A 27,063-nucleotide genomic window follows, 5' to 3' on the forward strand; every position below is an offset into this window, starting at 1 on the left:
GAGACCTTTCAACGAACTTTCCACTATTAGTTTCTTAAAGGTAGGTTAGATTTTTGCTTGGGTCAGAACATAATCATTTTTGATTTTGCATTTTGTCTGACATCTATATTTCTGACTTTTTCTTCCTCTAAATTTTGTGTTATCACTATGCACGTTGTTGGGAAGACTAGTGTGATGACAGAACTTTGAGGATGTATGCAGGTCTGATTATTTATATGGAACATACATTACCTGCACAGTGTAAACATTCTCAACCATTATTCCCCATTCAAGAAGCTCATTTTAAATTTGTTACGTAGACATTTGTCAACCATGGTTTGGTCTGCATGAAAAGCTGTAGGGTGGATTATCTCTGAGAACCAAGCAGTGCTGTTTGACCACACAACTAGTTTTGCTGGTCTAAAATCAGTTGAGAAGGGCTCACTGACAGTATGACAAACCTGGTCACTGAACACGTTAAAGTTCATAGCAAGGAATTGCTTGAGGTCTGATGACATTCTATTTGTCAAATTTTCCTGGCATTGCAACCTTGATCATGAAGGATGTTGTGATGCAGGACTTCCAGCTGGTTCATCGAAAGGCTCAAAGAATGACAACAAGCTTGTGTTGACATGTACTCTAATCAATTTGTTTGTGACAATCTCAAAATTATGATCAAAAAAGCAAGTCTGGAAATAGCTCATGAAGGACGAGAGAGAGGGAGCAAGAAATATTTAAAGAGGGTATTCTGGAGTGCAGTGCCAAATTTGAAACACATTGAGTTTTCAATACTTTTTGCAAGTATTGGTGACATTCAAAACATTTTTGTTGAATTTTGATTCTGGTAAAATGAACATTCACTTTTGGTAATATATGAAAAAATGTATGCATATTGAAATTAAGTTTATTATTTGTTTCCAGATAATTTTGCATCTTGCACAGGAGCGTGACTGCACCCAGTCTCCAGTTCATGGAATAGCTCAGTCACCTACTGGTTCACCAGGAATGCAGCGAACTGAGAGCCGACAACATCTGTCAGTTGAACTGGCAGACACTAAAGCAAAACTCAGAAGGATTAGGCAAGAGATGTAAGTACATGGACTGGTTTTGAAGATTAAGGGCACGAGAGATTAAATATGTTGAAATTACACTAACTTCCAGAAATGTTATGGTCAGTGGGGAATGAAGTTTACCAGTGAGGATAACTGTACATGTAAAATACAAAATTAAGAAGTTCCTCCAATTGTTAAGTGTATAAGCCAAATGATTTCCCTTATCTGATGCAATACAGAATAGTAATTGATACAAAAAGAATAAGCCAAATGTATTTGACGTTACTTCATTGTGTAATATTTTTACAATCCACAAGCACAAATCTGTACATGAATGCAGAGTCTTAAAAATTGTGTTGTCGTGATGTCAGAAAGCAAGTGCGAGTTTCTATGTTCCTCAGGATGGCCACTGGAGCAGATTTGTTAGAAATCTTGGATACCAGGCCTGCTCTCTCAGCTCTGGGCAGCACATCATTAGTCTAACCAAAGCACCTAAGAAATGGAAAAAAATATATAGATTAAACTATTAAAAGTTTTTTTTTAAAAATTACTTTCTGTAAAGCTGTTTTCAGGTCATCAGATAATTTAAGGTATATTCTTAATGGGCATAGGGTTAATAAGTAGAGCTTTTAAAGTTGTAGTGCAAGAGCAAAACCAACTGTCAGTTCCTTTGTCCCCTTCTGTTGGCATTGTCTTTGCACTTCATCACAAGCAAGCATTGATGAATTAATGCAGCAGATGAATGAGCCAATTGATAAAATTCACTGAGTTCGTGCATTATCAGAGTAATGGATGTTAATGAATTAATGAATCAATAGAGAACCAATGTAGCAAATAATGCATACCATAATCAATAAATTCTTACAGTAACAACCACCAACATGATGGAAAACTGGCAACAAGTGAATAATTAAAAAACTCTGTACAGTTTTAATATATTAAAGAAGCAGCAGTAGTACACTATTAAGTTAATTGAGTCACAGTCACATCAGTAATTCAAAGAATTAATGCTGAAGTGGGCACCAATATACTAGTGTTGTGCACAGCAACAAATAAATGAGGTTGTGGAAATATACCTTTTGTGAATCCACCTGCAGTATGCTCCCCTGTAACGTTAAGCTCCTCATGGTTTGGAAGCAGAAACAAGTGAAGAAGACGATAATGTTGATGTGGTATGTGAAAACATGAGCACAAGGAGACATCGCTTTAGATCCAGCTAGGGTGAGGAGAAGGGGAGTTATTCATCTGATTCTAGGGTCTGATGCATAATTGCAAAAAGTGAAATTGAGCTGTGCAGATCCAGAAGTCCAAGATTTCCAGGACTGGTTAAAAGCAATGAGCCCGCACATGGCTTGCTTAATGAATGAGAACCATCCACTATGGAAGCCAGAGAGGCACAAGGCTAAGTTTTTGAACTAGCCAAAGGGAAGTAGGGTCAGGAGGAGCTGGTACGCTACACCAAGTTAGCAATAACCAGAGATTAAGAATTTTGCAGCTGCCCTGGCTAATAGTAATGTGTTTTCATTTTATGGTGTCAAAACATAATCTTTTTTACATGTGGCTAAAAGGTCTTTCATTTTTTTCTGTCTTTTTGTGTCAACTGACATGGAAGAGGAGCTTTCCTCGAACAAGAAATGGTGGCATCCTCTAGTTATTTGTAGGCAGAGCAGAAGTTGGGGAATTATACATCTTTGGCAAAGCCCTGAAAGTACTTAAGGCAAAAATTGGGGCTCGAGATGATTTTGACAGAAGTTTGTAATAATGGCCAGCAGGTGTACTATTGAGCAGGTCTCCCACTATCTGCTGCAGCACCCTGAGGTTCCTTATCTACTGCATTGCCAGTAGTGTCTCTTATGAACAGAAAGAAAAATATATAAAGAACTCGGGATAGTGTGAGGAAATTTTATACCGCAAGTTCGAAGAAACAATTCTAAAGGTTAACTTTTTAATTTGCTCATTGTCCATTTATATAGTGTAGGGATTTGTGGGATATGTATCAGGAATTATGTATTAATACATATAGTACCAATTATACATAATGAATCCTTCAGTTTTTCTTTGGAATTGTGATTGTTCCATTTATTTCAAGGGAAGAGAAAACTGAGCAATTGTTGGACAGTAAGCAAGAACTGGAGCAGATGGAAGTTGAATTAAAAAGACTACAACAAGAGGTGTGTATGAAATTTAGTTTAAACTTAAGATTACTGGTCATGCATCTATAAAAACAAGTGTTTTTATTATGGGTATTATAGTCTGGGAGTAAATCTTATAATTGCATCCAAATGTACTTTTGCTGTATAGCAATCTTAAGAGCAAAAAAGATAAATCTGGTTTTATTCGAAATAGCATGTCAGATTTAAATAGTCTGGTTGCAAAATATTTGTGGCCAAGTTTATTTTGTTTTTAAATATTTATTCATTAAAAAAAACTTAATAAAAGAAGTGCAAGAACTACTTCCCCTTTTCCAAAGTGTTTTGAAATGTTTTTTTGTATTTATTTGCCAGAACCTACAACTTCTGTCTGATGCTCGCTCTGCTAGAACATATCGCGATGAGCTTGATTCTTTACGTGAAAAAGCATTTAAAGTTGATAAGCTTGAAAGTGCAGTTATCCGATACAAAGATCGGCTTCATGACATTGAATTTTATAAAGCAAGAACTGAGGTATATTGAGTAACCGAATCCAAGCATTTATTATTTCATTTATATGAAATATTCCTTGTTAATGTTCCTCATAATTAAAATTTTAGGAATTAAAAGAAGATAACAAAATCTTGTTAGAGACAAAAATAATGTTGGAAGACCAACTTGAGGGAGCCCGAGCCCGTTGTGACAAATTGCATGAATTCGAGAAAGAGAACCTACAATTAATGGCTAAAGTACATGATATGGAGATGGTAGGTTTCAGTTTCATTTTCATGGCTTTGAGGGGTAGTGGGTTTGGGTCGACTAGTGGCATTTGACTGGTGATTAGGCACACAGAAACCACATTTTGCTGATGTGAGGCTTGGGATCGTTATCAAATTGAATGGTGGGCAGTCTTGAGGGGACAGGTCACTGGCTTGCTGATCACTTTGCAGAAAACTTGTATTCAGTCTTCAGGAGGGACCCTGAGTTTCTGGTTGCCTACCATTTCACCATTCCACTGCCACTGTGTTCTTTCTGTCTGTGGCCTCCTGCAACAAGGCCCAATACAAACCTGAGGAGCAACATCTCCCATCTGGCCATGTTGCAACCTTCAGGACTCAATATCAAATTCGCCAACTTTAGATAACTCCTGCTCTCCTTCTGTAATTATCAGAATTGGCCATATCTGCCTGTCATCATGTTGGCTCAATTTTTCCTTTTTGAGAGTCTGGTTTGGTTTTAACTGCTGCTTAACTGCCACATTAAATCATCTGGTCTCGTCCTATTAGAGATATTCCTTTTGTTTGACACATCCCTCCCCCAACTTCTCTGCTAGTTAAAATTAACTCTATTTCTCTTTACCCCAGTACAGATATAGGGTCCTGGAACAGAAACATTGGCTGTTTCTCTTTCCACAGATGCTGCCTGACCTACTCGTTTTCTATTTTTAGTTAAGATTTCCAGTAGCTGCAGTTTTCCAATTCATTGGCTTACTCCTACTATTTGGTTGTGTTCTTGTGGGAGCCATGTATTTGGATGGCAATCTGACAGAGTTAGAGGTGGGGGTGAGTGTGAAAGGAAAGAGGAAGGATTTTGAAAGGACTACACTGGGTGGGACATGTCCAGAGTTTCATCGTGCAAGTTGGACTCTGTCGCACATCTATTCTCCCATGCATTTTCCTCCTCTATATTATGTACGTTATAATGATGATTCTATTACAGAAGTACTTGATTGGCTTATAAGGTGCATCGAAGTTGTATTGAGGTTGAGAAAGTTGCTATATTAATGCAAGTAATTTCTTTGTTCTTTTTCCCTTGCCTCTGTAATTTTCTTCAACTGCACCATTCTGTTCTCCTTGTTTTCATTGATTTTTCTCACTATTTCCTTGCTGCTTTTTGATTCACTCCCTTCCCTTTTTCCTCCCCTATTTGGTGATTTTTTTTTTGAGAAGTAAGTGGTGAAGTTAGTTTTTTTTACTGCTGCTTATGCTATGAATCACGAAGAGCAGCATCAGGCACAAAGTCTGACTTCATTCAGAAGGCCGAAGTTCTAGCAGTGGTTGAAGGGTAAAGTTGACTGTCCAGCCACTACTGAAGAGAGATTGGCAACAGTGGAAAGTAGGCAAGGCTCTAGAAGGAAAGTGAGCACGGAAACTAAAAGCAGAAAGAAGCAATGGTGTGTTAAGATTAAAGTAGTAAAACTGATGAACATTGAAAATATGTTAAATAAATAAAGTGGAACATTTGAGGCTTAAAGATGCATTTAATACCACCAAAAGAATGTGAAAGTATGTAATGTGGATCAGCACTTCCGTCCAGAACTGTGGGATTAAAGTTAACTATAAGTGGTAGTTATACACAGCTTACAGTAGGATAAGGGTAAAATGATATCCCAATATTACAAAAATAACATTCAAATATTAGGCACATGAAGTTTTGTGAAATGGACTGTTGCATGCTATTTACTGATATTTCATAAATTTACAGATACGTATTTTTGGTTTAATATCTTTTGTATTCTAATTTAGGACACAGTTTTTCACCTTCATTTCGAGTGATGTTTCTGCTCATTTGAGCTGTACTCTTTTCATTAAAGGAACGTGACACAGACAGGAAACGTATTGAGGAGTTAATGGAAGAAAATTTGTCTCTTGAAATGGCTCAGAAACAAAGCATGGATGAATCATTGCACTTAGGCTGGGAGTTAGAACAGTTATCCAAAACCACTGAATTCTCTGAGGGTAGTTAAAGTTATTTTGAACTTACTATATAATTTAATAATTTTAGACAATTTTTTGTTATTGTTTCATGCCACTTTCATAATATTTTTCATACCATTGCTAAAATTCCTTAGTTTAGTTGTGTATTACTCCACTAATGTTAAAATTTTCTGAAAATGATAAAAATATAAGCAGACATTGTAATTAAAGAGAACAAACTGATATTTTACTATATGTTTATTCTCCAACATTTAATTAATGATGAGATTGTTTTTTTAGTTGATATAACTGAAACAGATTTCTACTCCACTGAATTTGATTGGGTTAAACTACTAAATCAGAAAAGTACTTTTCTATGACTGTGAAATTTATTAAAAATCCATTGATATGTTATTCACTTAGTCTTTTTCTTAAAATACTTGCAGTGCCACACAAGTCTCTGGGTCAGGAAGTGAATGAGTTGACTGCAAGTCGTTTACTTAAGATGGAGAAAGAAAACCAAGCTCTGCTGAAAACTGTGGAGGAACTTCGCATTGCTGTGGATTCTACAGATGGCAGTAATTTTAAGTTTTTGGAGCTTGAAAAGGAAAACCAGAGACTAAAGAAAAAGGTGTCAGTAATTCTTTGCCAGAAGTGTTAAAAATTTTAAGGTGCCCAATGAACAAATGAAAATTAAAGATCCAGCTAGCCTTCTGAGCCAGTCCAATCCAACACAATCTAATTGATACTATTACTTCCATTTCTGCTGCCCAATTACCACCTTTCATTCTTTCTTCTTGAAAGAGCTAAAAAGGGAAATCCACAAGCTAGGAGTGGGTGGCCAGAACGATGAAATGAAAAATTCTTCCTCTAAAAGACAATCCAGGAGATTGTAAAAGCTGGTGATACAGTCTGTTTTGATCTATCTTTTGCAAATTAAGATTTTGTCATTTGCTGATATCGAGTGACTCAGTACTTGCACCAAATTGCTACTTATATTGTGTTCCAGAAATTGAAGACTCTTTATTAAAGAGATGTTTCTTGTCATTTAATCGAGCTTGAGATATGACCTGAAACCGAATTTTGTTTTCCAAATTGGTGTTATATTTGACCCTGAGGTGTGTTTCAGATCATATGCCTAAGCTGCTGTCGCTAAGACTGCTTGTTTCTCCTGCCATAACATTGCCTGATGATAACTTGCATTACTCGTCTGTTGAAACCCTGCTGAATCATCTGCTGACATCTGACATCATTACCTGCATCTGCTGAATCTTTGTATGCTCTTAGCTGACCTTTTGCATTCTATCTTCTGTTAACTTGAGGTCATCCAAAACTATTACCTGTCCTCACTTGCACCACTTCTTGTTAACCCTCCATCCCTGCACTTGCTGACTCACATTGACTCCTGCTTAAATGGAGTCAATGTTTTCAAATCCCTCTCTATCTGTAGTTTCCTCTAGCCCTATAGTACTCCACATATTTACATTACTGCATTGGATCAAACGCTAATCACACTGGCAGCTACCAGGATCCTAAGCTGAGTCCAATCAGCTTCCCTAGTTTTACAGTTGGAAGTAAAAAAAATAACATCTGGGATCCTGCGCCATGTTAGACAGTGCAGGATCAGAAGTCCAGTGGATGTCCTTGGGAATTAGAGAACAAACGATTAGATGGCAAAGGGGAAGACAACTTAAACATTAATTACTTTGCTTACTTTAACATTTTTTGTTGTCCTTGCTAAATTATTTAAATAATCTTAACCAATTTCAATTTTAGCAGTTTAAATGTCTTTGAACTGCAAAAGCTTTTTAATTCATTTGTCTAATTTGGGCATTGCTGGCAAGGTCAGCATTTGTATCCTATCCCCAACTGCTCTTTGGTAGTGAGCTAGTCTTGAATTGCTGCCATCCTTTCAATGAAGATACCCTACAGTATAATGCTTCTGGGTATGCAGCTTCAGGATTTAGATCCAACAGTGATGAAGGAATAGCAATGTACTTCCAAGCCAGGCTGGTGTGCAACCTGACAGGGAACAGATATTAAAACTCACTTATAGCCTTTATGTTATGCATAGACATAACCCAAGCTTTGCTGGTTGTCAGGTGCATTTCAGGTGTGGGTCTTTTCATTTTTTTTTTACCAAAGACCACAGTGCCAGAATTTAAGATGTGGAGGACTACAAAGGCAGTGCTTCTGGGAAACATTGTCCACCATCCTCCAGTCTGAAAAACAAATGTTCACCATTGCCCTCTGTCTTTACACCAATTTGTTATTGGTGCTGCTGCTGATCCTTTAATTCCATGGGCCTCAAAGTTGATAACTGCCCTTTGTGTAAGAATTCAACAAATTAATATTTAAAATCTATGTCAATTTATTGCATTACCTCATCAACATTAGGCAGTCTGGCTTTAATACATGCTATCTGTTCTTTATTAAAACATATTTCTCCAAGTACCCATTACTTTTTTTAACTTTTTTATTAATGTTTATTAATGTTTCTATGTGCTTTCCTACAACAGATGCTAAATGACTAGCCTACAGATTTGATGTTTCCTAGAATATCCTTGCGCCACTTTTTGGGGTGTTGCCATTACTTAGTACTCTGTCACCTTCCCTCTATTTATGATGGGCTGGAAGATAATGGAAAAACCTTCTGCAACTTCCATCACACCTCCCTCAGCAACCAAGGATGCTATACAATGGACCAAGTGACCAGTTTCCTTTAAGTGCAGTTGGCGTTTTAATATCTTGTCATCAACTTTCACTTCTTCCACTATCTCCTCTTCTAACTGATTAACAAGGTGTTCAATTGTAATACCAAATAATGTTGTGCAGCACCAATCATTTTTTTTAAAGTTTAACCTAAATGGTATTTATATCTACCAGCCATTAATAAAATGGGTTTCCTCTGGGTGCTCTGGTTTCCTCCCATACCCCAAAGACATACAGATTAGTAGGTTAATTTGCCACTGTAAATTGCCCCCAGTGTGAAGGTGAGTGGTAGGATTGGTGGGGGGGGGGGTGGAGTGGAGTTTATAGTAATGAAAGGAGAATAATACTGGAATTAATGTGTGATTAGTCTAAATGCGTGGTTAATGGTTGGCATGAATTCAGTCGGCTGAACAGCCTTTTTTCCGTGCCATATTTCTATTTGCTCTAATGTTCCTTCTACTTTGCAATACATAACCTTGATGTCAGAAGCATATTGCTCCCTGCACCAATGTGATATTTCAGTTATTCTTTTTGACATTCAGACATCTGATTGATTCTGCAGAACCAATGTGAATTGAAATAATTTAGTTTTGTACACCTTAGCTTTCCATAGATTAAACCTGGTTAATCTAATTTGCATTAAGATGCTTATTAATGTGCCCATGTTAAACTAGTCCTGACTATGTAATCTCAATCATGACATATTTCATTCAGAATACAGTTCTTTGTAGTCTAAAATAAGTGGCTCAATTAGCTGCTGCTATTGGTTTGATCTGGTATATCAATTATGAAATGAATTGAGTGGCCTTGACATATGCAGGAGATAAGGTGGAGCTAACTTTTGAGACTGCAAAACTAGGAAATGCAGGTAACCCAAAGAATCTCTTAATTGAATATTTAAAATGCTTAAATCCCAGATTGAGAAGAAGACCTGGATTGGTAATTGCAGCAAGATGGAAGAAAGAGGAATGTGGTGATAACAGGGAGAGCTCAAATAGTTTGTTGAAAATTTGAAGGAAATGGGTCAACCCAGGTTATGGTGAATGTGTCAGGTACATCTGATCTTAGGAAAGCGATCAGTTTAGTTTGTTGGTGCTTAAGAAAGCATGCCTGCTCCTTCTGGTCTGTGAGCAATTTTGGAAGGCAGGAAGTATACAGACTATTCAATTCAAATACAATTAGGATGAACAACAAATGTTGGCCTTGACAATGGCACCCACTTACTGTGTATGAATAAATTTTAAAAAGGGATCTCTTTGCATATTTAAAGGTCAAACCGGTACATAAATACGTATAGCATAGTAAAGTGAACCACATGTTCAAGTTAATTTTTTCCAACAAACTGGCTCCCAAGATAGTCATAGGATAGGTTGTAACACTTATTGGATAAACCTTTAGTTATTAACGTTGACTATATAAAATTATGCAGTAGTCTTGCCTTCTGTGTGATCTTAAGCAGCACACAAAAAGCTGGAGGAACTCAGCCGGTCAGGCAGCATCTCTGGAGGGAAAGGAACAGTAGCCGTTTCAGGTCGAGACGCTTCATCAGGACTCCCTGCATCTGCATTTCCAGCATGTGCAACTTTGTGTTCTGTGTGATCTTGTTGATTTTGAGTTATCCATTACTTAACAGCTGAGGCAGTTCTCAGATTCCCTTATGGATTTTGTTTTGGTGTGAAAATGTATTTCGGCATTGGTATTTTTTTGTAGGCTGGTATACTGTGGAGTTGCAGTTAGTAATTTTTTTTTGAAGAGTTGTGTTTATCTGTTTTAGGTGGAGAGGCTCCAGGGAGAAATCAGCAGTGAAAAAGAAAGTATGCAAAATGTTGAGACTCTCACTGATGACCTTATAAAAGAGAAGTCCCAGCTTGAAAAATCTATTGAAAGCATTCAACAAAATGCTGAGCGACAGGTAAAGGGGCATATTTAAGTACACATCTTCCATATCTAAATCATGTTGCATTACCATAACCTCATTTTGAATTGATGAATTTGTAGAACTATCTATTAGGCTTATAAATAATTGGTCTTTTAGCCTGGTTTTACAGTTGCAGATAATGATAGGGACCCTGTTGGGTACCTTTTGTTCTTAATAAGAAAATGTAACATGAAGAATGAATATGTGTCTTTATCAACATGAAATCAATGACTGATGAAAGGATAAAAAAATGAATTAGTAAATTTAATTTGTACAATTTTATATTTCATGACCATATCTTGGCTGGTTCGAATGTAGTTGGTGTAAATTGGATAACTGACTGGGTGCTGCAGAGGTTACTTCCAAGTTGTAATCTTCATAACATCAAACACACATCTTTATAACTTGACTATTTTTCAATGCTAGGCTCAAAACAGAATTCTTGGAATATTTAAAGCTAAGGGTGTTCATTATGACAGATGGCTACTACAAATGGGCACTTATTGTTTATATTAATGCATAACAGATATAAATTGTGCTGCTATAACATAGTGTTGAACAGTAACTTTCTCAAGTGTGGAATTAAAAGCCAACCCAACCCAACCACATCCATACCCATACCCATCCCAGGCCAAATGCTTATTTTTCCCAGAGTTGACCTGACCTGTAAATGAAATAATTACTTATATGCTATTGATTTGTTTGAGGATGAAGCACCCTGTATTTATCAAGAATAGAGAATACATGCAATAACACTCGGCAAATCATCCTAACCTGGATAAAGTAGTGAACTCATTTTTTGTTTTGGCTGTACACCTGAACCAATACATAATTGGGTCCTTTTAAGCTTGGGTCATGCAACCAGGTTCAATGCTATTGTGACCAACTTGAGATATAGTTGGAAATTTATGAATGTGATATATGTAAGTCTATGAGTGCAGAGGAAAGCAATGGACAATCCCATGAGTGAAAAAGAAGCTGTGATGAATATTTCCTCAAATCTTGTTGTACTGTTCTACAAATAATAATCCCATTTCCTTTTAGATGATGCAGACTTTGAGGTGGCAATGATAGCAAAACTACTGGTGCTTGATATCATTACCTTGTGGAACTGATACAACTTTGGGATTTTGAAGCATACATAGTTTAAAACAAAGTTTTTGATATTCTAGCTTCAAATTTAATCATGGGCATATATTCCAATCTTTATGTAGTACTCTGTGTGGTGTTTTTTTAAAAAATCATTTAAGATTGTGCCTTTTGCTTCCTGATATGTGTTTGCAAAAATTATATTGATCAACCTGCTTAATGGCAATGCAATATTGGTGAGGGCACTAATGTGCACGGAGTAAATGTCTATCGGCAGTGTACACAACAGGCAGATCTTGATGTGAGTGTACAATGCTGATTTGATACCAGCACTGCTGTCTTGGGGCTCAGCCTCTAACCACCATCCTCTTATTTCAAATGCTTGAAAGGACCCCACACAGGCTATCTACATTTTGGGCGATTTCTAAATTCTGAGTCTTGATGTGGTTGAAGAGTTACGTGCAGGATCAGCAGGCTCTGCTACATGAGTAAGGTGGTTCTTGATGGGTTGTCAGTTTGAGATGTTGGGTATTTCTTTGGTTTTTCAATGGTCTTGGTATATTCCTATCATAGACTCTTGAAATTATCAATACCTTGCTGGATGCTCTTTCTCCATTTTGACTGCTCATACAAGTTGATGAAAATGTTGTATTTTTATCAAGGAGACCTTGAGAATATTCTAGATGAGTTTTCTGTCCTCCTAAAAAACCTCTGTCCATAACCGAGTTCAAAGCTCTGTGCTTGTTCCAAGAGTTTGTTGTCAGGCATGTGGGCAATATGATGTGCATACTGGAGCTGTTTGAGTGTGCTCAGAGCCTAGTCTTTGGAACATTTGCCTTGGAGAGGATGCTGACATTGGCCCATCCCTCCAATTGATTTGGAGGCAGTGAAAGTTGTATTTCTTCAGACCATTGGGTTATTTACTTGTACGTTGTCCTTAACACTGAAACATACAGGACTGTGGCAATCACCGGTGCATTAATACACCATGAGTCTGGAGCCAGATTTGAGGTTCTTTCCCTCACATGATGGTGAAGAATTTCATCATTTCTCATTCTTGCATGACAAAATGACCATTGCCAAGAGCAAGTCTAAACAGTAGAGAGGTAGCTCTGGCAATGTTAATGCATACTCTCCCATTTCCACATTATATATCATCCATCCTTTTGACTTCCGAGCTAATTTCCAAGATTGAAATAAATTGGGGAAAGTTTGCCTTCCCGGTTTTTTTTCTGCCAGATTTTTTCATTGCTGTTTCGGCTGCCATTTCTATAAGTATAAAGTATCCTGCATGATTTTGCATTTTCTATTTGTGATAGTTATCTGATAATTTATATGTTTAAAATGAATTTCCCCATTTCACTTTTATGTTCTAGATCAAAGTATTGGAACAGGAGAATGAGCACTTGAATCATACCATTGCATCCTTACGGCAACGTGCACAAATAAGTGTAGAAGCTGGAGTGAAAGACATTGAGAAAGAAAATAAAATCCTCCATGAATCTATTAAGGAAACCAGCAGTAAACTGAACAAAGTAGAATTTGAGAAAAAACAAATCCAAAAGGAGTTAGAACACTATAAAGAAAAAGGAGAAAGAGCAGAAGAGCTAGAAGTCTTTATGAGTCGCTTGGAAAAAGAAAATGAACAGTTGCAGAAGAAGATTACTGGCCTAATGATCACATGTGAAAAAATAGATATCTTGGAGCAAGAGATCTCTGATTTGGAAGTGGAAAATAATAAGCTGAGAAAGACATTGGATGGCCTGAAAAACCTTACTGTGCAATTGGATATTTTAGAAAAAGAAAACAACCAACTTGAGGATGAAAATTTGCAGTTAAGGAGGACACTGGAGAACCTGAAGTCTAATGGTGTCAAGTTGGCACAACTTGAGTTGGAAAACAAAGAACTGGAAAATGAAAAAGAGCAGTTAAAAAAGAGCCTGGAACTTGTGAAGGCTTGTAACAAGAAAACTGAACGATTAGAGGTTAGTTATCAGGGACTTGATTTAGAAAATCACAGACTCCAAAAGGCCCTAGAAAATAGCAACAAAAAAATTAATCAATTGGAAAATGAACTACAAGACTTAGAAACAGAAAACCAGAGCTTGCAAAGAAATCTGGAAGAGCTAAAGATCTCCAGCAAACGGTTACAACAACTAGAGAAAGAAAACAAACTCCTGGAGCAGGAGACCATTCAACTGGAGAAAGACAAAAAGCAGCTTGAGAAGGAAAATAGGAGATTGCGTCAACAGACTGAAATCAAGGATTCCACACTGGATGAAAACAATATGACAATTTCTAACCTTGAGAAAGAGAATAAATTACTAATGAAAGAAATCAACAAATTCAAAGACTTCTATGGACGACTGAAAGATTTAGAAAAAGACAATAAAGAGTTAGTTAAACAAGCAACTATTGATAAAAAGACTCTAGTGACATTGCGAGAGGTAAGATGTATTATATTTTTGCGAGAGTCAGAGAAGTCCTGGTAAATATCAGACTGCATTCAGAAATGGAAATACTGAAGTTATAAAGAGAAGAAAGGAGTGTGGAATCTGCTTCCCTCAGTTGAATAGCTTAAATACTGGTAAACTGAAGAAGCAAATATTGGGTAATAATAAACTTTCTTGTTAAACTTATTTTATACAGCATGGTAACAGGCCCTTCTGGCCCAACAAACCTGCGCCGCCCAATTATACCCATGTTAACCTACTAACCCGTGCATCTTTGGAATGTGGGAGAAAACTGGAGCGCCCAAAGGAAACCCATGCAGTCACAGGGAGAACGTACAAACTCCTTACAGACAGTGGTGGGAATTGAACCCCGATCACTGGCACTGTAATAGACTAGTCAAATATGATATTTTGTTATTATAAGAACACTGACGACTTGCATTGGTGCAATAGTGTTCATAGCAGACAAATATTACACCAACTTGCATGAGAAAAAACTCTAACCAGCTGTTGGTTAAAAACACATCCCAAGTCATAGACTTTAAGGGAAAGCAGAAAGTTAGGTTAGGAATTCTGCAATCTGGAAGATATTTGAGTGCATAAGAACAGATGAGTAGGGGCATGTCCATGGAGGGATTTAAGTCAATATTTAAACATTTTAATGTTTATTAGTGCATGTTAATACTTTTAGAATATTATAGGGCATAATTATGTTTACTGATGGGTATATTGGATGCGGAGGGCGTTAGTAGTATCTATGGATTTTGTTATCTGCAAGAAGTCTGTGCCCCAATCCCCTACGCATAATGAGGACTTAGTGTAATTCTTTTGTGTCATGAGTCACTATTCAGACATCAAGTATTTTAAGTTTAGCTACTGATTTAATAAATAACTCAAATTGCCAAGAACTGTATTTAAATATATAAACCAGCCTTATAAATTTTATTTAGTTATTTCTTACATTATGATCATTCCTAAAGAAAGAGCTTTAATAGTTGGTGGACCTGAGAAGATTTGCTGAATGATATGATGTTTGCAGGAACTTGTAAATGAGAAATTACATACTCAGCAAATGAGCAATGACTTGGAAAAACTCACTCATGAACTGGAGAAGATTGGACTGAACAAGGAACGCCTCCTTCATGATGAACAAACCACTGATGATAGGTAAGACTTTTGAAAACTGTAATAGTTTTTATGTTAAATCCCAATACCTCAAATAAAAATGCAAGTAAACAGTAATGAAAATAATTTGTCTTTATTTTGAAATAATTTTTTATTTTGAAATAAAGTGCTGATACATTTGTACTATTTTTTTTCTCAGTAATGTGACCATGATGAAAAAGCAGGTATTTTATTAAGAAAAGCAATTAATTTTAGCTGGGCGTGGGAGTTGGAACAAAGTAAAACTGCATTCATTTTAAGCAAATCATTTATTGTATTTTCCATTACTATGGAAATTATGGACCTATTATTATCTACTGTTCAGTCCTATTGCATACCAAAATCCTTGCGTGACCAGTTATAGTCAGGAATTTGGGTCCTGAAAACTGCAGTGGACTTGAGTTGAAAGATGCAGAAACTGAGTGAATAGATGGAAGAGGTTCTGACCAAGTCTGAAATTTATTCCATGTAACACCTGCAATCATGGACCCCTAGTAACTTAATTAAAGATATTGAGATTGGTTTTCAATTTTTTCAGTGCAGATTCAGAACATTCAACTGGCGTCTATTCATGAACCAAAAGAATGTAATGGTAAATTACTGTCCAGTAAATTAGGTTAACTGCCCAGTTAATGAATTTATCCTCATGGATAGATATTAACCCAATTTTGGGAACACAAAATGACAAATTAATTTACCTGAAGGTACTATTTGAATGGATGCTATTGCTCTTGAATCACTTAAATGTTTTGTTTTGTATTTGCATGCAAGTAGAATCATTAAGAGAGTAGTTATACATCTACATGCCAAGGAAAGTGATAAAATCTCTGTAATACGAGCTTGGCTTCAAATACACCTGAAACAATTTAATGCATGAATATAGAAAATGCTGAAGTAAATTGATTCATCCGACTGTTATAAAGCATAACATTTTTCCATATCAATTTCCACTTTCCAGTAGATATAAACTTTTGGAGTCGAAACTTGAAAGCACACTAAAAAAATCTCTAGAAATTAAAGAAGAAAAAATTGCCAGTCTTGAAGCACGGTTAGAAGAATCAACAAATTTAAACCAGCAACTACGTCAGGAACTAAAGACGGTAAGATGCCGACAAATTATAGTTTTCTCAAGCTTATTAGACAATAACTAAACCTGTTTTCAAAATGTTAACCACTAAAGCACATCCAACTATTAATTTCATAGATACAGACTAAATATACATTTAGTGAATGGCCAACTTACCAGCACAATTTCTATTCCTTGAACAACAACTATTGCCATAATAATTCAGACAGTGTTCAGACATCTCCAGTTGCTATGTTAATCAGATGTTTGTCCACTTGTGTATTTTGATATGTCTGCAATAAAGACTGCTGCAAAGTTGATCAATAACAGTCTGGATTTATCGGAGTCTATAACAATGGTGCATTCTTTTTTTTTGTTGGGAGGGCTAATTGATAATCAGACACTCCAAAATGCTTTGAAAAACCACTCACAAGAAACTTGTTATGCAAAAACTAATAATATTATAATCAGTTTTATAAGGACACAAATGCCACAGTTTGTTAAACATCAGTAATAGCTGGTTGCATTTTTACAAAATAAACAGAATCTTAATTATTAATACAATACCAGATCCTGCTAAGGCAACTCCACCAGTTTTTCCCACCAAATCTTTCCATGTTCTTTTTGCAGAAGCACTAATCAAGAGAAGGACTCAGTATTTGACTAGCCCAGTCAAACATTAATAAAGTGGGCACCAGAACCCTGAAGTGCCTCTGAGGCAGGCCAAGTTCTGGGCAATGATGTTTTACATTATCAGAGCCACCTCCTGATTGGTGAGGAGAATGGTTTTCCACTTAAGTTGACCAATCTGCAACAGGAGGTTAACCAGTGAGTGTGTGGATCCTGCAGAGCAATGGACCCATTCTGCAAATATAATGCTGTGGACTATGCCTCTAAAATCTACAAACTAGTGGTCCTAAAGGAGAAATTACATCCTGCTCCTCCTCAGCAAATGCAATGGCAGTGAACCCTGAAACATTTTACAAGTATCAACTCCATCTAATCAAAAGATAATTCAGTGGGTTGAATGGAAACAATGAATGCATGACCATGCCTTTGATAAATTATTAATGCCTCTCTTCATTCATCACCACTGTGATAACGCCCAGTAGTTTCATGTATATTATGGCTGATTCTTCTACCCAACACAAGGTGCAAATGTAACAGCAAAAGCCCTCAGCAGAGAGAGAGCATAGCCTTGCAAGTAAACTAGTGTTGCTGAACTATCTTGCCCATTTTTTAGAAAAAATTGTCTTAATATTAACACTCAACTACATCAAGATTGGTATGGGAGGGTAAGAGGATTAAATAATCCAATTTGCAGAACGTCTCCTTAACACGTACAAGCACTCCAGTATCTGTTTTTATAATGGCTCTTACCAGGGTGGCAGATAAAAATGCTCTGGAGAGATGGGTCTGACTTTGATATGATTAGGCAAGCTCCCATTGTGTGAATTTGTTGACAGTAGTTTGGAATGCGTGCCTGCTGCATGGGCTTCCTTCAGTTCGGGAAGCTCAGTGTTAAAACCAAGATGAGATTAAAGTATTTTATTTGAGTGGCTAGATATAGGGACACCTGATCTTATGATAATTTCACTGCTCACAGTTAGTTTATCAGATCCCTATTTAAAACTAGAAAGACCACATGATGTGCAACACTTAATTGTACGGTTTGGAAGTGTTAACACCAAGAAAATCAAGAGAGATGGCATCATGGCAGCTTTGAATATTATCCTTATCTGAATTCCATTCTGCAACAGCAGTGGCAAACATTGGGTTTGAAACAACATACATGTGACCAATGGAGAAGGGAGTAATATGGAGGCCAAGACCTCTGATCTTTGTTCTTGGCTGGCCCTGTGAAAGCTGCTGTAATTTCATCCTGCACTTTCTATCACGGTCTGTAGAGACTGGTTTCTTTGTCCACAGGCTGAGATATTCATCTCAGATTGTCACAGCTACCTACTTGTAACATTTTTTGAAAATGTCCTACTTCGTACTGAGCTTAGCTGTTGTAGATTACTAATGACTTTTACCACATACTTCAGTTTCCTACCCCTTATTTCTTTCAGAGCACAGTAAGGTTTTTGAGTAAAATTCAAATGAAGATGGCAGGTATTAGATGTATTGTTTGCAAGATCTGGAAAGCTTTTATTTGATTACATTGTATTTGCAAGAAAAAGTCTTTAGGACTGTATTGGAGTCTCTAGGAGCTACAGTGTTGCTTTTATACTACATTAGTCCCAATATCCTCGCAACATACAGGCCTGAAATCAGCTACAAAGCCTAGATTTTCAAGGAGAATGGAATAGCCTCTTCAAACCTTGTAACTGAATTCTGCCAATGAACATGAAGAAGCTAATAATGTGAGGTATCAAGCAAATTGTTAGTGTGTTCAATTTGTATGCCAGGAATTCAGCATTGAGACCTCGAGCGTTGTAGTTCAGCATTGAGAACTCGAGATACTGAAGGAGCAAGCCATTCAGCACATTATTTAATGAGGGTTCCAAGGAGGGGAAGAGGAAGTTAGGCCACCCCAATCACATTGGTGCAAAAGATAATATTGCAGCATTTTGGTTCTGTTAGTTACTAACTCTGAATCAAAGTCATTACCACATTGGGGTATTGGTTTACTATTGTCACTTGTACCGAGGTACAGTGAAAAACTTGTCTTGCATACCGATCATACAGATCAATTCATTACACAGTGCAGTTACGTTGGGTTAGTACAGAATGCATTGAGGTAGTGCAGGTAAAAACAATAACAGTACAGAGTAAAATGTCACCGCTACAGAGGAAGTGCAGTGCAATAAGGTGCAAGGTCACAACAAGGTAGATCGTGAGGTCAGAGTCCATCTCATCGTATAAGGGAACCGTTCAATAGTCTTATCACAGTGGGGTAGAAGCTGGCCTTAAGTCTGGTGGTACGTGTCCTCAGGTTCCTGTATCTTCTACCCGATGGAAGAGGAGAGAAGAGAGAATGACCCAGGTGGGTGGGGTCTTTGATTATGCTGGCTGCTTTACCAAGACAGCGAGAGTAAAGACAGAGTCCAAGGAGGGGAGGCTGGTGTCTGCGATGCGCTGGGCTGTGTCCACAACTCTCTGCAGTTTCTACATCAACACCACATCCAACACCTTCCACAATTCCTACCATCTAATTTACAGACCTGTACCGCATGGTTTTGCATTTCACACCAACCAAGAGAATCCCATTTAAGAATATGAAAGATGGGAAAATAGTTTTTAAAAATGTAATTTCAGTAGAAGTGAATCAGTTAATAATGATAACTATTTTATAGGTACCATCCATGAACAGAATGTTTTTCCTTTTCTTTAACCTTGTGTTACAATCCATTATGACACCAAAAGAGGTACTGACATGTTCTGCTGTTCTTTGTTTTGATGTGGACAATTACCTCTGAGCTTTGAAGTCCTTCAATCCAATGAAGGATTGTTCAACTGATGGAAGATTAAACTATGCAAATTGTACTAGGTTAGAAATAGCTTTAAGACCTCTCCAAATCACCAGCAAACTCTCCTGTTTCCTTATACTGATGTGGTAATTAAGAAAGCACATCAGCATATGTACTTTCTTAGGTGTCTGAGAAGATTCGGCTTGTCCACAAGGATTCTCTCGAACATCTATAGATCCACTATAGAAAGCATCCTGACAGGTTGTATTTCAGTCTGGTAGAGCAACTGCTCTGCTCTGGACCATCGAAACCAGCAGAGAATGGTAAACATTACCATCTCAGTCTCATCGCATCCTTCCATCTAGTCCAACTTCATGGTGAGTTGCATCAGGAAGGCTAACAGCATCATCAAGGATGCCTGCCACCCTGGCCATTCCCTTTTCTCTCTCCTACCTTTAGGAGATGATACAGGAGCTTGAAAGCCCAGACAACCAGACTCGAGAGCAGCTTCCTCCCCACTGTAAACAGACTTCTAAACGAATCACCTCTTTCACATCCCCTTCCTGGTGGTGCTGCCACGTTCTCGAACCCTTAATTCTACCTCTTGCATTATTGTCAATTTAACATTGCTTTTTGCACTACCTCAATTTGCATTGCTGTACTTTCCACCATTCTATTGTTTTTGCACTTGTTGCTGTACTTATTGTTGTATTTATTATTGCTATGTCTACTGTTCACTTTGTGAGCTTCACGCGAGCAACAAAGTTCATTGCACGAATCTGACCTCCCAGATGCAGAACAAAAAATGGTTTCTAACAAGTGGAATGTTCTCTGCTTCCCATGATAAGTCCCATCCACCTTAGTATAAAAAGAGTGCATTCAGATATTCAGTTTACAAAGTGATCAGCTTTGTTCAGCTGGTCTGAATTGGTATTCATTATTTCCATAAATAAAGTTAAAATTCTGCCCAAAATAAAGATGGATAATTTGCACATAAAAGTAACTGTTTAGTCCTGTAGTATTTGTAGTACCTGATTGCTATAATGCATTGTCAGAACACCAAAACATCTTTCCTTAATTTAAAAGTGAGATTTGAAGATCCAGTGTGGTTTTGTTGTGGCTTCAGTTACTTAAGTCCCATTATGATCTCTTTATCTTTCTACTTGGGTGTTATGGATAAAAGGATTGTTACTTATAGCTTTGGATCTAAAGATGTGTAGTCGTCATTGCATGACATCAGTTCAAAATAATGTAGGTATTACACTCTTCCATTTCTGGGTCAATTTATTTAATAAATTAATAGAACATTTCAGAGTTTTTTGACCAATTGGGGGCAAAAATTTACTATTCCAACAATAGCAACAAAATTGTTAAGAACAATTTGATTTAAAGAAAAATTATTACAATGTTTATGGACACATCAGAATGATCCTTAATAAGTAAAACTTTATACAATGCATTTATTCATCTCTATTGTTAAAGGTGAAAAAAAATTACGAAGCGCTCAAACAGAGACAAGAAGAGGAAAAAATTGTGCAGAATGTACAACATAAGCCTATTGAAGAAATTCATACCACAAATAAATGGGAACAAGAAAACCAAGAAGTAACTCGGGAGCTATTAAAGGTTAAAGACAGACTTATTGAGATTGAGAGAAATGTAAGTTTTATTTACTATTTGACTAAAACCATTTTCAAGCAGTTTGAGCAAAATGTTGCTGCATTTCTTTGTACGTTGCCTAAAACTAATTGAGTTTTATATTGAACTGATTAATTTTTAGATCCCTTTATGTGTTTTCTTTCAACTGAAATTCATTATATTTGTTCCCCCTGCTTTCTCCATTCCTCAATAACTTTTGGTAATGTATGGTCAGACAGTGGCAGCATCAAAACTTAATCCAATTCCTGCAGGTTTTCGTTTAGTATGAAGAGGAAGAAATGTGATTCTCCTCACATCCTTCCACACCCTTACCTGATAAAGCCTGTCAACTGAAGCATCCAAGCAAAGAGCCAATTTACTGATGTATTTAGTACGATGATTGACAGAAGATTAAGAGGTGATCATGAAATAAAGCCATTTCTACATTAATTAATTAATGATCCTGAAAGGATGGTGAAAGCATATTTAATTCCTTTTAAAAGGAAAGGGAGTGGATATGTGAGGGAGGGAAGAAATTACAGTGCTCTGCTGAACGAGCTGGATAATGGGGGATGACTGGATTGCTGTCATAGAGAGCCAGCACAAAATCTTTGGCCCAAATGGCCTACTTCCACGCTGTAATGATTATGCATCACTAATTAAAGATGAGATTATTCATTAAGATGTTACTTCATACTAACTATATCTTTGGGCAAAGACTTTTCCTTCTTTTTCGGTTCTGTAGATGTCATTGACTCTAGAACTATACTGAAATACACTTTTTTCTTCAATTTGAGTGATGTGGGAGATGATTGACTTTAAATGTCAAATTGCAGTCGGGTTGTGGTCAAGCAATACTCCTTTGACGTGATTATATATTCTAAACTGGCATATCAGCTACAGACGATGGATGGATGCATTGTCAGTAACTATATTTTGGATAATGTTAAGCTTGTGTGTATTTTTCATGATTAGTAGAATTGAAAGATCTCTTGGCACAATTGGAAGATAAACATGGAATTCCTGCAATGTCCTGATCAATATTTGTCCTTCCACCAATATCTCTAAAAACAAATTAGTTTACTCACCCACCCCTGATCCCCAGTGTTCATTTTCACTCACAGAGTATTAAAAGTCACCTATGACTTTAAAATTTTAATATCTACATAACAAGAACTACAGATAAAACCTTTAAAACAACCTCTATGTTGATGATCAGGCAAAAAGAATGAATTCATGCTGAAGAAGATGATATTGGGATTGATAATTGAAAGCTGTGTTGAGGTAGATTTTAGTAATTTTTTTAAGGAGGACAAAGTAGCTGGGAGTTCCAGATGTAGGTGACTTGATATATGTAGATATAACTACCAATGATGGAGCAATGAAAATCTCTGAAGCACAATAGCTGGAATTAGAGGAATGCCGATCCATGGGGATTATAAAACTAGAGGAGTGGCTTGAGACTGATGTTGACAGGTGATGTTACAAAAGTTAAATATAGGATGTCTCAGTGATGGTGAGAATACGGAGCTATAAGATCAGTTCTGGTGCCAAGGTTGCTTACGTCCCATTCAATCTGAGGGGATAGAATCAGTGGGTATAAATAAACATTTTGAAAGGAACACAAAGGTGAAACCTTTCCAATACAGGTGACCCCTACGTTATGGCCATTCAGGTAGTAGTTCGCCCTCTCAGAATTCATAAATCACTACCTAAAAATTTCAAATACCAAATAAAATTTGCTTTCATGGAATTTATGTGAAAAAAGAGTAAATAAACATTTTTTTTTCTACTTGCATTTCCTGATGCATGCACAGTTGACATGGCTTCGTGTTATGGAAAATCATTTTCTAGGAACACCTCCACCCCCTGCCCCAGGGGTCACCTGTCTTGAATTGAGAGATTCTTTGCCATCAAGACTGTATCTGTCGAAAAAGCATCGGAAGCAGTAGAGGAGTCATGGGAGAAGGTCATCAACTTATTGCACATAGAATAAGTGTCCTGTTTTTGGGTGATGCTGTTGCAGGGTAGCATGTTAATAACTAATTGGAGAGGACCAAATTTGATGCCTAGGAATTCCAAAGGTAACAGTGCAGGGGCAGGAATAGAAACCCTTGTGAAATAGTTTTGGATGAGCTGATGTTTATAGAAGGCAACGATAGGAAAACAGTATGAGAGTTAAGCCTGGAGGTGAAGGCATGCTCAAGAGTTTTGTGGACAAATGGCCTGGAGGCAGATGATTTGAAAGTGATGGGGAGTCCATGACTTTGGAAGCTCAGATCAAGCAGGATGTGAAGACAACATTCTGTTTCAAACAGAGAATGCATCTGAAATTGATGGTAAGTTAAGGTCTTCATGATAGCAGTCAAGCATGAATAGTTTAGCCTTGACATCCATCTGAAGGTTATCCAAATATTTTCTTTTTCAGTGAATCAATAACTGGGGAGAATGTAAATTCATTTGAAATGTTGTAAAGGTAGCTATTTAGGAAGTGTTATTTTAGCAAAAAATTCATTTAATCATTCTGAGCACAGATACAAAATCAGGCACGAAAAATAATTTTCAACTCTGAATCTGACAAAATTGCAAAATATTTTCTTTACATTAAATGTACAATATTTGTTGAAAGTAAAAGAAATGACTAAATCTATTACATAATGTAATTTGCATAAAATATATTTGTTTTGAAATAAGGAATTCTGGAGGCTAGGTTCTTTTTCTCTGAAGTTAATTAAAGCATTTTTTTCCCCTTTCAAAGAATGCAACGCTTCAAGCAGAGAAACAGGCGTTGAAAACACAGCTGAAGCAGCTAGAAACCCAGAATAACAACTTGCAATCCCAAATTCTTGCACTTCAGAAACAGACAACATCATTGCAGGTGCACAATACCACCTTGCAGACAGAGAATGCCAAGTTGCAGGTCAGAATCTATTATCAATGCTTTTTAATTTGTCACAACCTTGCAAAGTCATGATTATATTCATGATTCAGAAACAAAAATGGTACTTTAGTCATGCATTGTATCAACTAAATCCTTGCTATATTAGAGTTTTGAAGGATTTGATTAAAGCTGTGTTCTGTATGTTAACAATATTTTTGAATTGACGTTTTCCTTGATGGAAACTGAATCTAGACCTTTGTCAAAATTTCTGTTACTGTGAATAGCTAAGCGAGTAAAAGATGACCTGATTTCCAAAAGGCAAAGTTAAAGATGACACATTTCTTTAATATTTTAAGTGAGATTACTTTTTTATTTCCATCTTTTACAGTTTCAAAATAACAAAAAATGAAAGGGGCCCGAAGCAAAAGTTTGGGCACCCCACATGGTCAGTACTTAGTAACACCACCTTTGGCAAGTATCACAGCTTGTAAGTGCTTTCTGCAGCCAGCTAAGAGTCTTTCAATTCTTGTTTGAGGGATTTTCGCCCATTGTATCTTGCAAAAGACTTAGTTCTGTGAGATTCTTGGGCCATCTTGCATGCACTGCTCTTTTGAGATCGGCCTAAACGTACCTTTGCTCATTGTGGCCAAAAAGTTCTATTTTAACTTCATCAGTCCACAGGACTTGTTTCCAAAATGCATCAGGCTTGTTTAGATGTTCCTTTGCAAACTTCTGATGCTGAATTTTGTGGTGAGGACGCAGGAAAGTTTGGAGAAAAAAGGGTGCAGAATTTCATGAAAAGAACACCTCTCCAAACTGTTAAGCACAGGGATCATGCTTTGGGCTTGTGTTGCAGCCAGTGGCACAGAGAACGTTTCACTGGTAGAGGGAAGAATGAATTCAATTAAATACCAGCAAATTCTGGAAGCAAACATCACACCGTCTGTAAAAAAGCTGAAGATGAAAAGAGGATGGCTTCTACAATAGGATAACGATCCTAAGCACACCTCAAAATCCACAATGGACTACCACAAGAGGCACAAGCTGAAGGTTTTGCCATGGCCCTCACAGTCCCCCAACCTAAACATCATCGAAAATCTGTGGACAGACCTCAAAAGAGCAGTGCATGCAAGATGACCCAAGAATCTCACAGAACTAGAAGACTTTTACAAGGAAGAATGGGCAAAAATCCCCCAAACAAGAATTGAAGGACTCTTAGCTGGCTACAGAATGTGTTTACAAGCTGTGATACTTGCCAAAGGGGGTGTTAGTAAGTACTGACCATGCAGGGTGCCCAAACTTTTGCTTCGGGCCCTTTTTCTTTTTTGTTATTTTGAAATTGTAAAGATGGAAATAAAAAAGTAATCTTGCTTAAAATATTAAAGAAATGTGTCATCTTTAACTTTATGCCTTTTGGAAATCAGGTCATCTTTTATTCGCTTAGCTATTCACAGTAACAGAAATTTTGACCAGGGGTGCCCAAACTTTTGCATGCCACTGTAAATCTATGGACAATACATTCATAAGCACTCTTGCATTGCACAGGAAACATTGTATATTCAGATGAACGTTATTAACAAATTTGAAACTCCTGTAAAAATCAGTTTCCTGTTTATTGTGTAATATTCATTATCCATTCATATTCATGGATATTTTTTCCTAATTTATATAAATGACCAAAACATTTTATATCATTTAGAGATTAATTAAGATCAATCTGTATATTTCAGACTTCGTTTTCAACTGCCGCTAAAAAGTCTTCTATATCATAAAAAAACTCTCAAGATTAATTTTCAAGACTGAACTCAAATTTAGAAAAAAATTTTTTTTTTCTTTTTCAATCTTTTTATTAGTTTTCAAATTAATACAGATTGATATATAGCATCAATATTTATGCATGTAATACAAAGAGATCAGGATAACAATCATAGCATATATAATCATAAAGAACAATAAAATATTTTAAAAATCTGTAGATCCAACGATCTCTTAGTAAATGAATATAATATAAAAGAAAGGAAAGAAAAAGATTTATTATATAAATTTTTTTAAAAACCCAAATCAATAAAAAAATTATAAACGATATAAACTAAACAAAAAAAAACTTTTTAAAAAAAACAAACAACAAAAAAAAGAGAAAAAAAAACTGGGCTAAAATTTCTCAGTAGAAACAGGGCAATATTATGTCATCAAATCCGTTCCTTCAAGTTGGAAAGTTATTGAAAGGGGATCTACATCATGTGAAAATATTGAATAAATGGACTCCAAATATCTTCAAATTTAAGCGAAGGATCAACAACAGTACCACTCCTAATTTTTTCCAAGTTTAAACTTGATATAGTTTGAGAAAACCATTGAAAAGTAGTAGGGGGTATTGGATTCTTCCATTTAAGCAAAATGGATCGTTTGGCCATTAATGTAACAAAAGCAATCATACAGTTAGCGGAAGCAGATAAATGGCCAGACTCTATCCTTGGTAATCCAAAAATTGCAGTAATGGGGTGAGGTTGTAAATCAATCTTCAATACGTTTGAAATAATGTTAAAAATGTCTTTCCAATATTTTTCCAGAAGAGGACAGGACCAAAACATATGTGTCAAAGAAGCCACATTCGATTTACATCTATAACGTATAGGATTTATATGGTTATAAAAACGAGCTAACTTATCTTTGGAAATATGGGTCCTGTGGACTACCTTAAACTGTATCAACGAGTGTCTGGCACACATTGAAGATGTATTGACTAAATGAAGAATTTTCTTCCAAGTTTCTATAGGTATAGATGTCTGGAGTTCACTTTCCCATTCATTCTTAATTTTGTCTGATGATTCTAGACGTATTTTCAAAATTAAATCATAAATTATTGCTATCAA

At 36.5% G+C, this 27,063-nt stretch overlaps 1 protein-coding gene across 7 annotated transcripts in view; it reads left to right on the forward strand.

Moving 5' to 3' along the window:
* LOC127568157 (girdin-like) overlaps positions 1-27,063 on the forward strand; it is a 138,196-nt gene that overhangs the window by 54,578 nt on the left and 56,555 nt on the right. For all 7 annotated transcript variants that reach the window (XM_052011575.1, XM_052011579.1, XM_052011576.1 and 4 more), the window contains exons 8-19: positions 901-1,067; positions 3,121-3,202; positions 3,536-3,694; positions 3,781-3,927; positions 5,754-5,898; positions 6,303-6,487; positions 10,343-10,480; positions 12,952-14,022; positions 15,068-15,195; positions 16,151-16,292; positions 21,154-21,330; positions 24,068-24,229. In XM_052011575.1, coding sequence (XP_051867535.1) covers positions 901-1,067; positions 3,121-3,202; positions 3,536-3,694; positions 3,781-3,927; positions 5,754-5,898; positions 6,303-6,487; positions 10,343-10,480; positions 12,952-14,022; positions 15,068-15,195; positions 16,151-16,292; positions 21,154-21,330; positions 24,068-24,229 — 2,703 coding nt within the window. The remainder of the gene's footprint in view (positions 1-900; positions 1,068-3,120; positions 3,203-3,535; positions 3,695-3,780; positions 3,928-5,753; positions 5,899-6,302; positions 6,488-10,342; positions 10,481-12,951; positions 14,023-15,067; positions 15,196-16,150; positions 16,293-21,153; positions 21,331-24,067; positions 24,230-27,063) is intronic.

The sequence above is a fragment of the Pristis pectinata genome, chromosome 3 (assembly GCF_009764475.1).
Source record: "Pristis pectinata isolate sPriPec2 chromosome 3, sPriPec2.1.pri, whole genome shotgun sequence".
In the NCBI taxonomy this organism is placed as follows: domain Eukaryota; kingdom Metazoa; phylum Chordata; class Chondrichthyes; order Rhinopristiformes; family Pristidae; genus Pristis; species Pristis pectinata.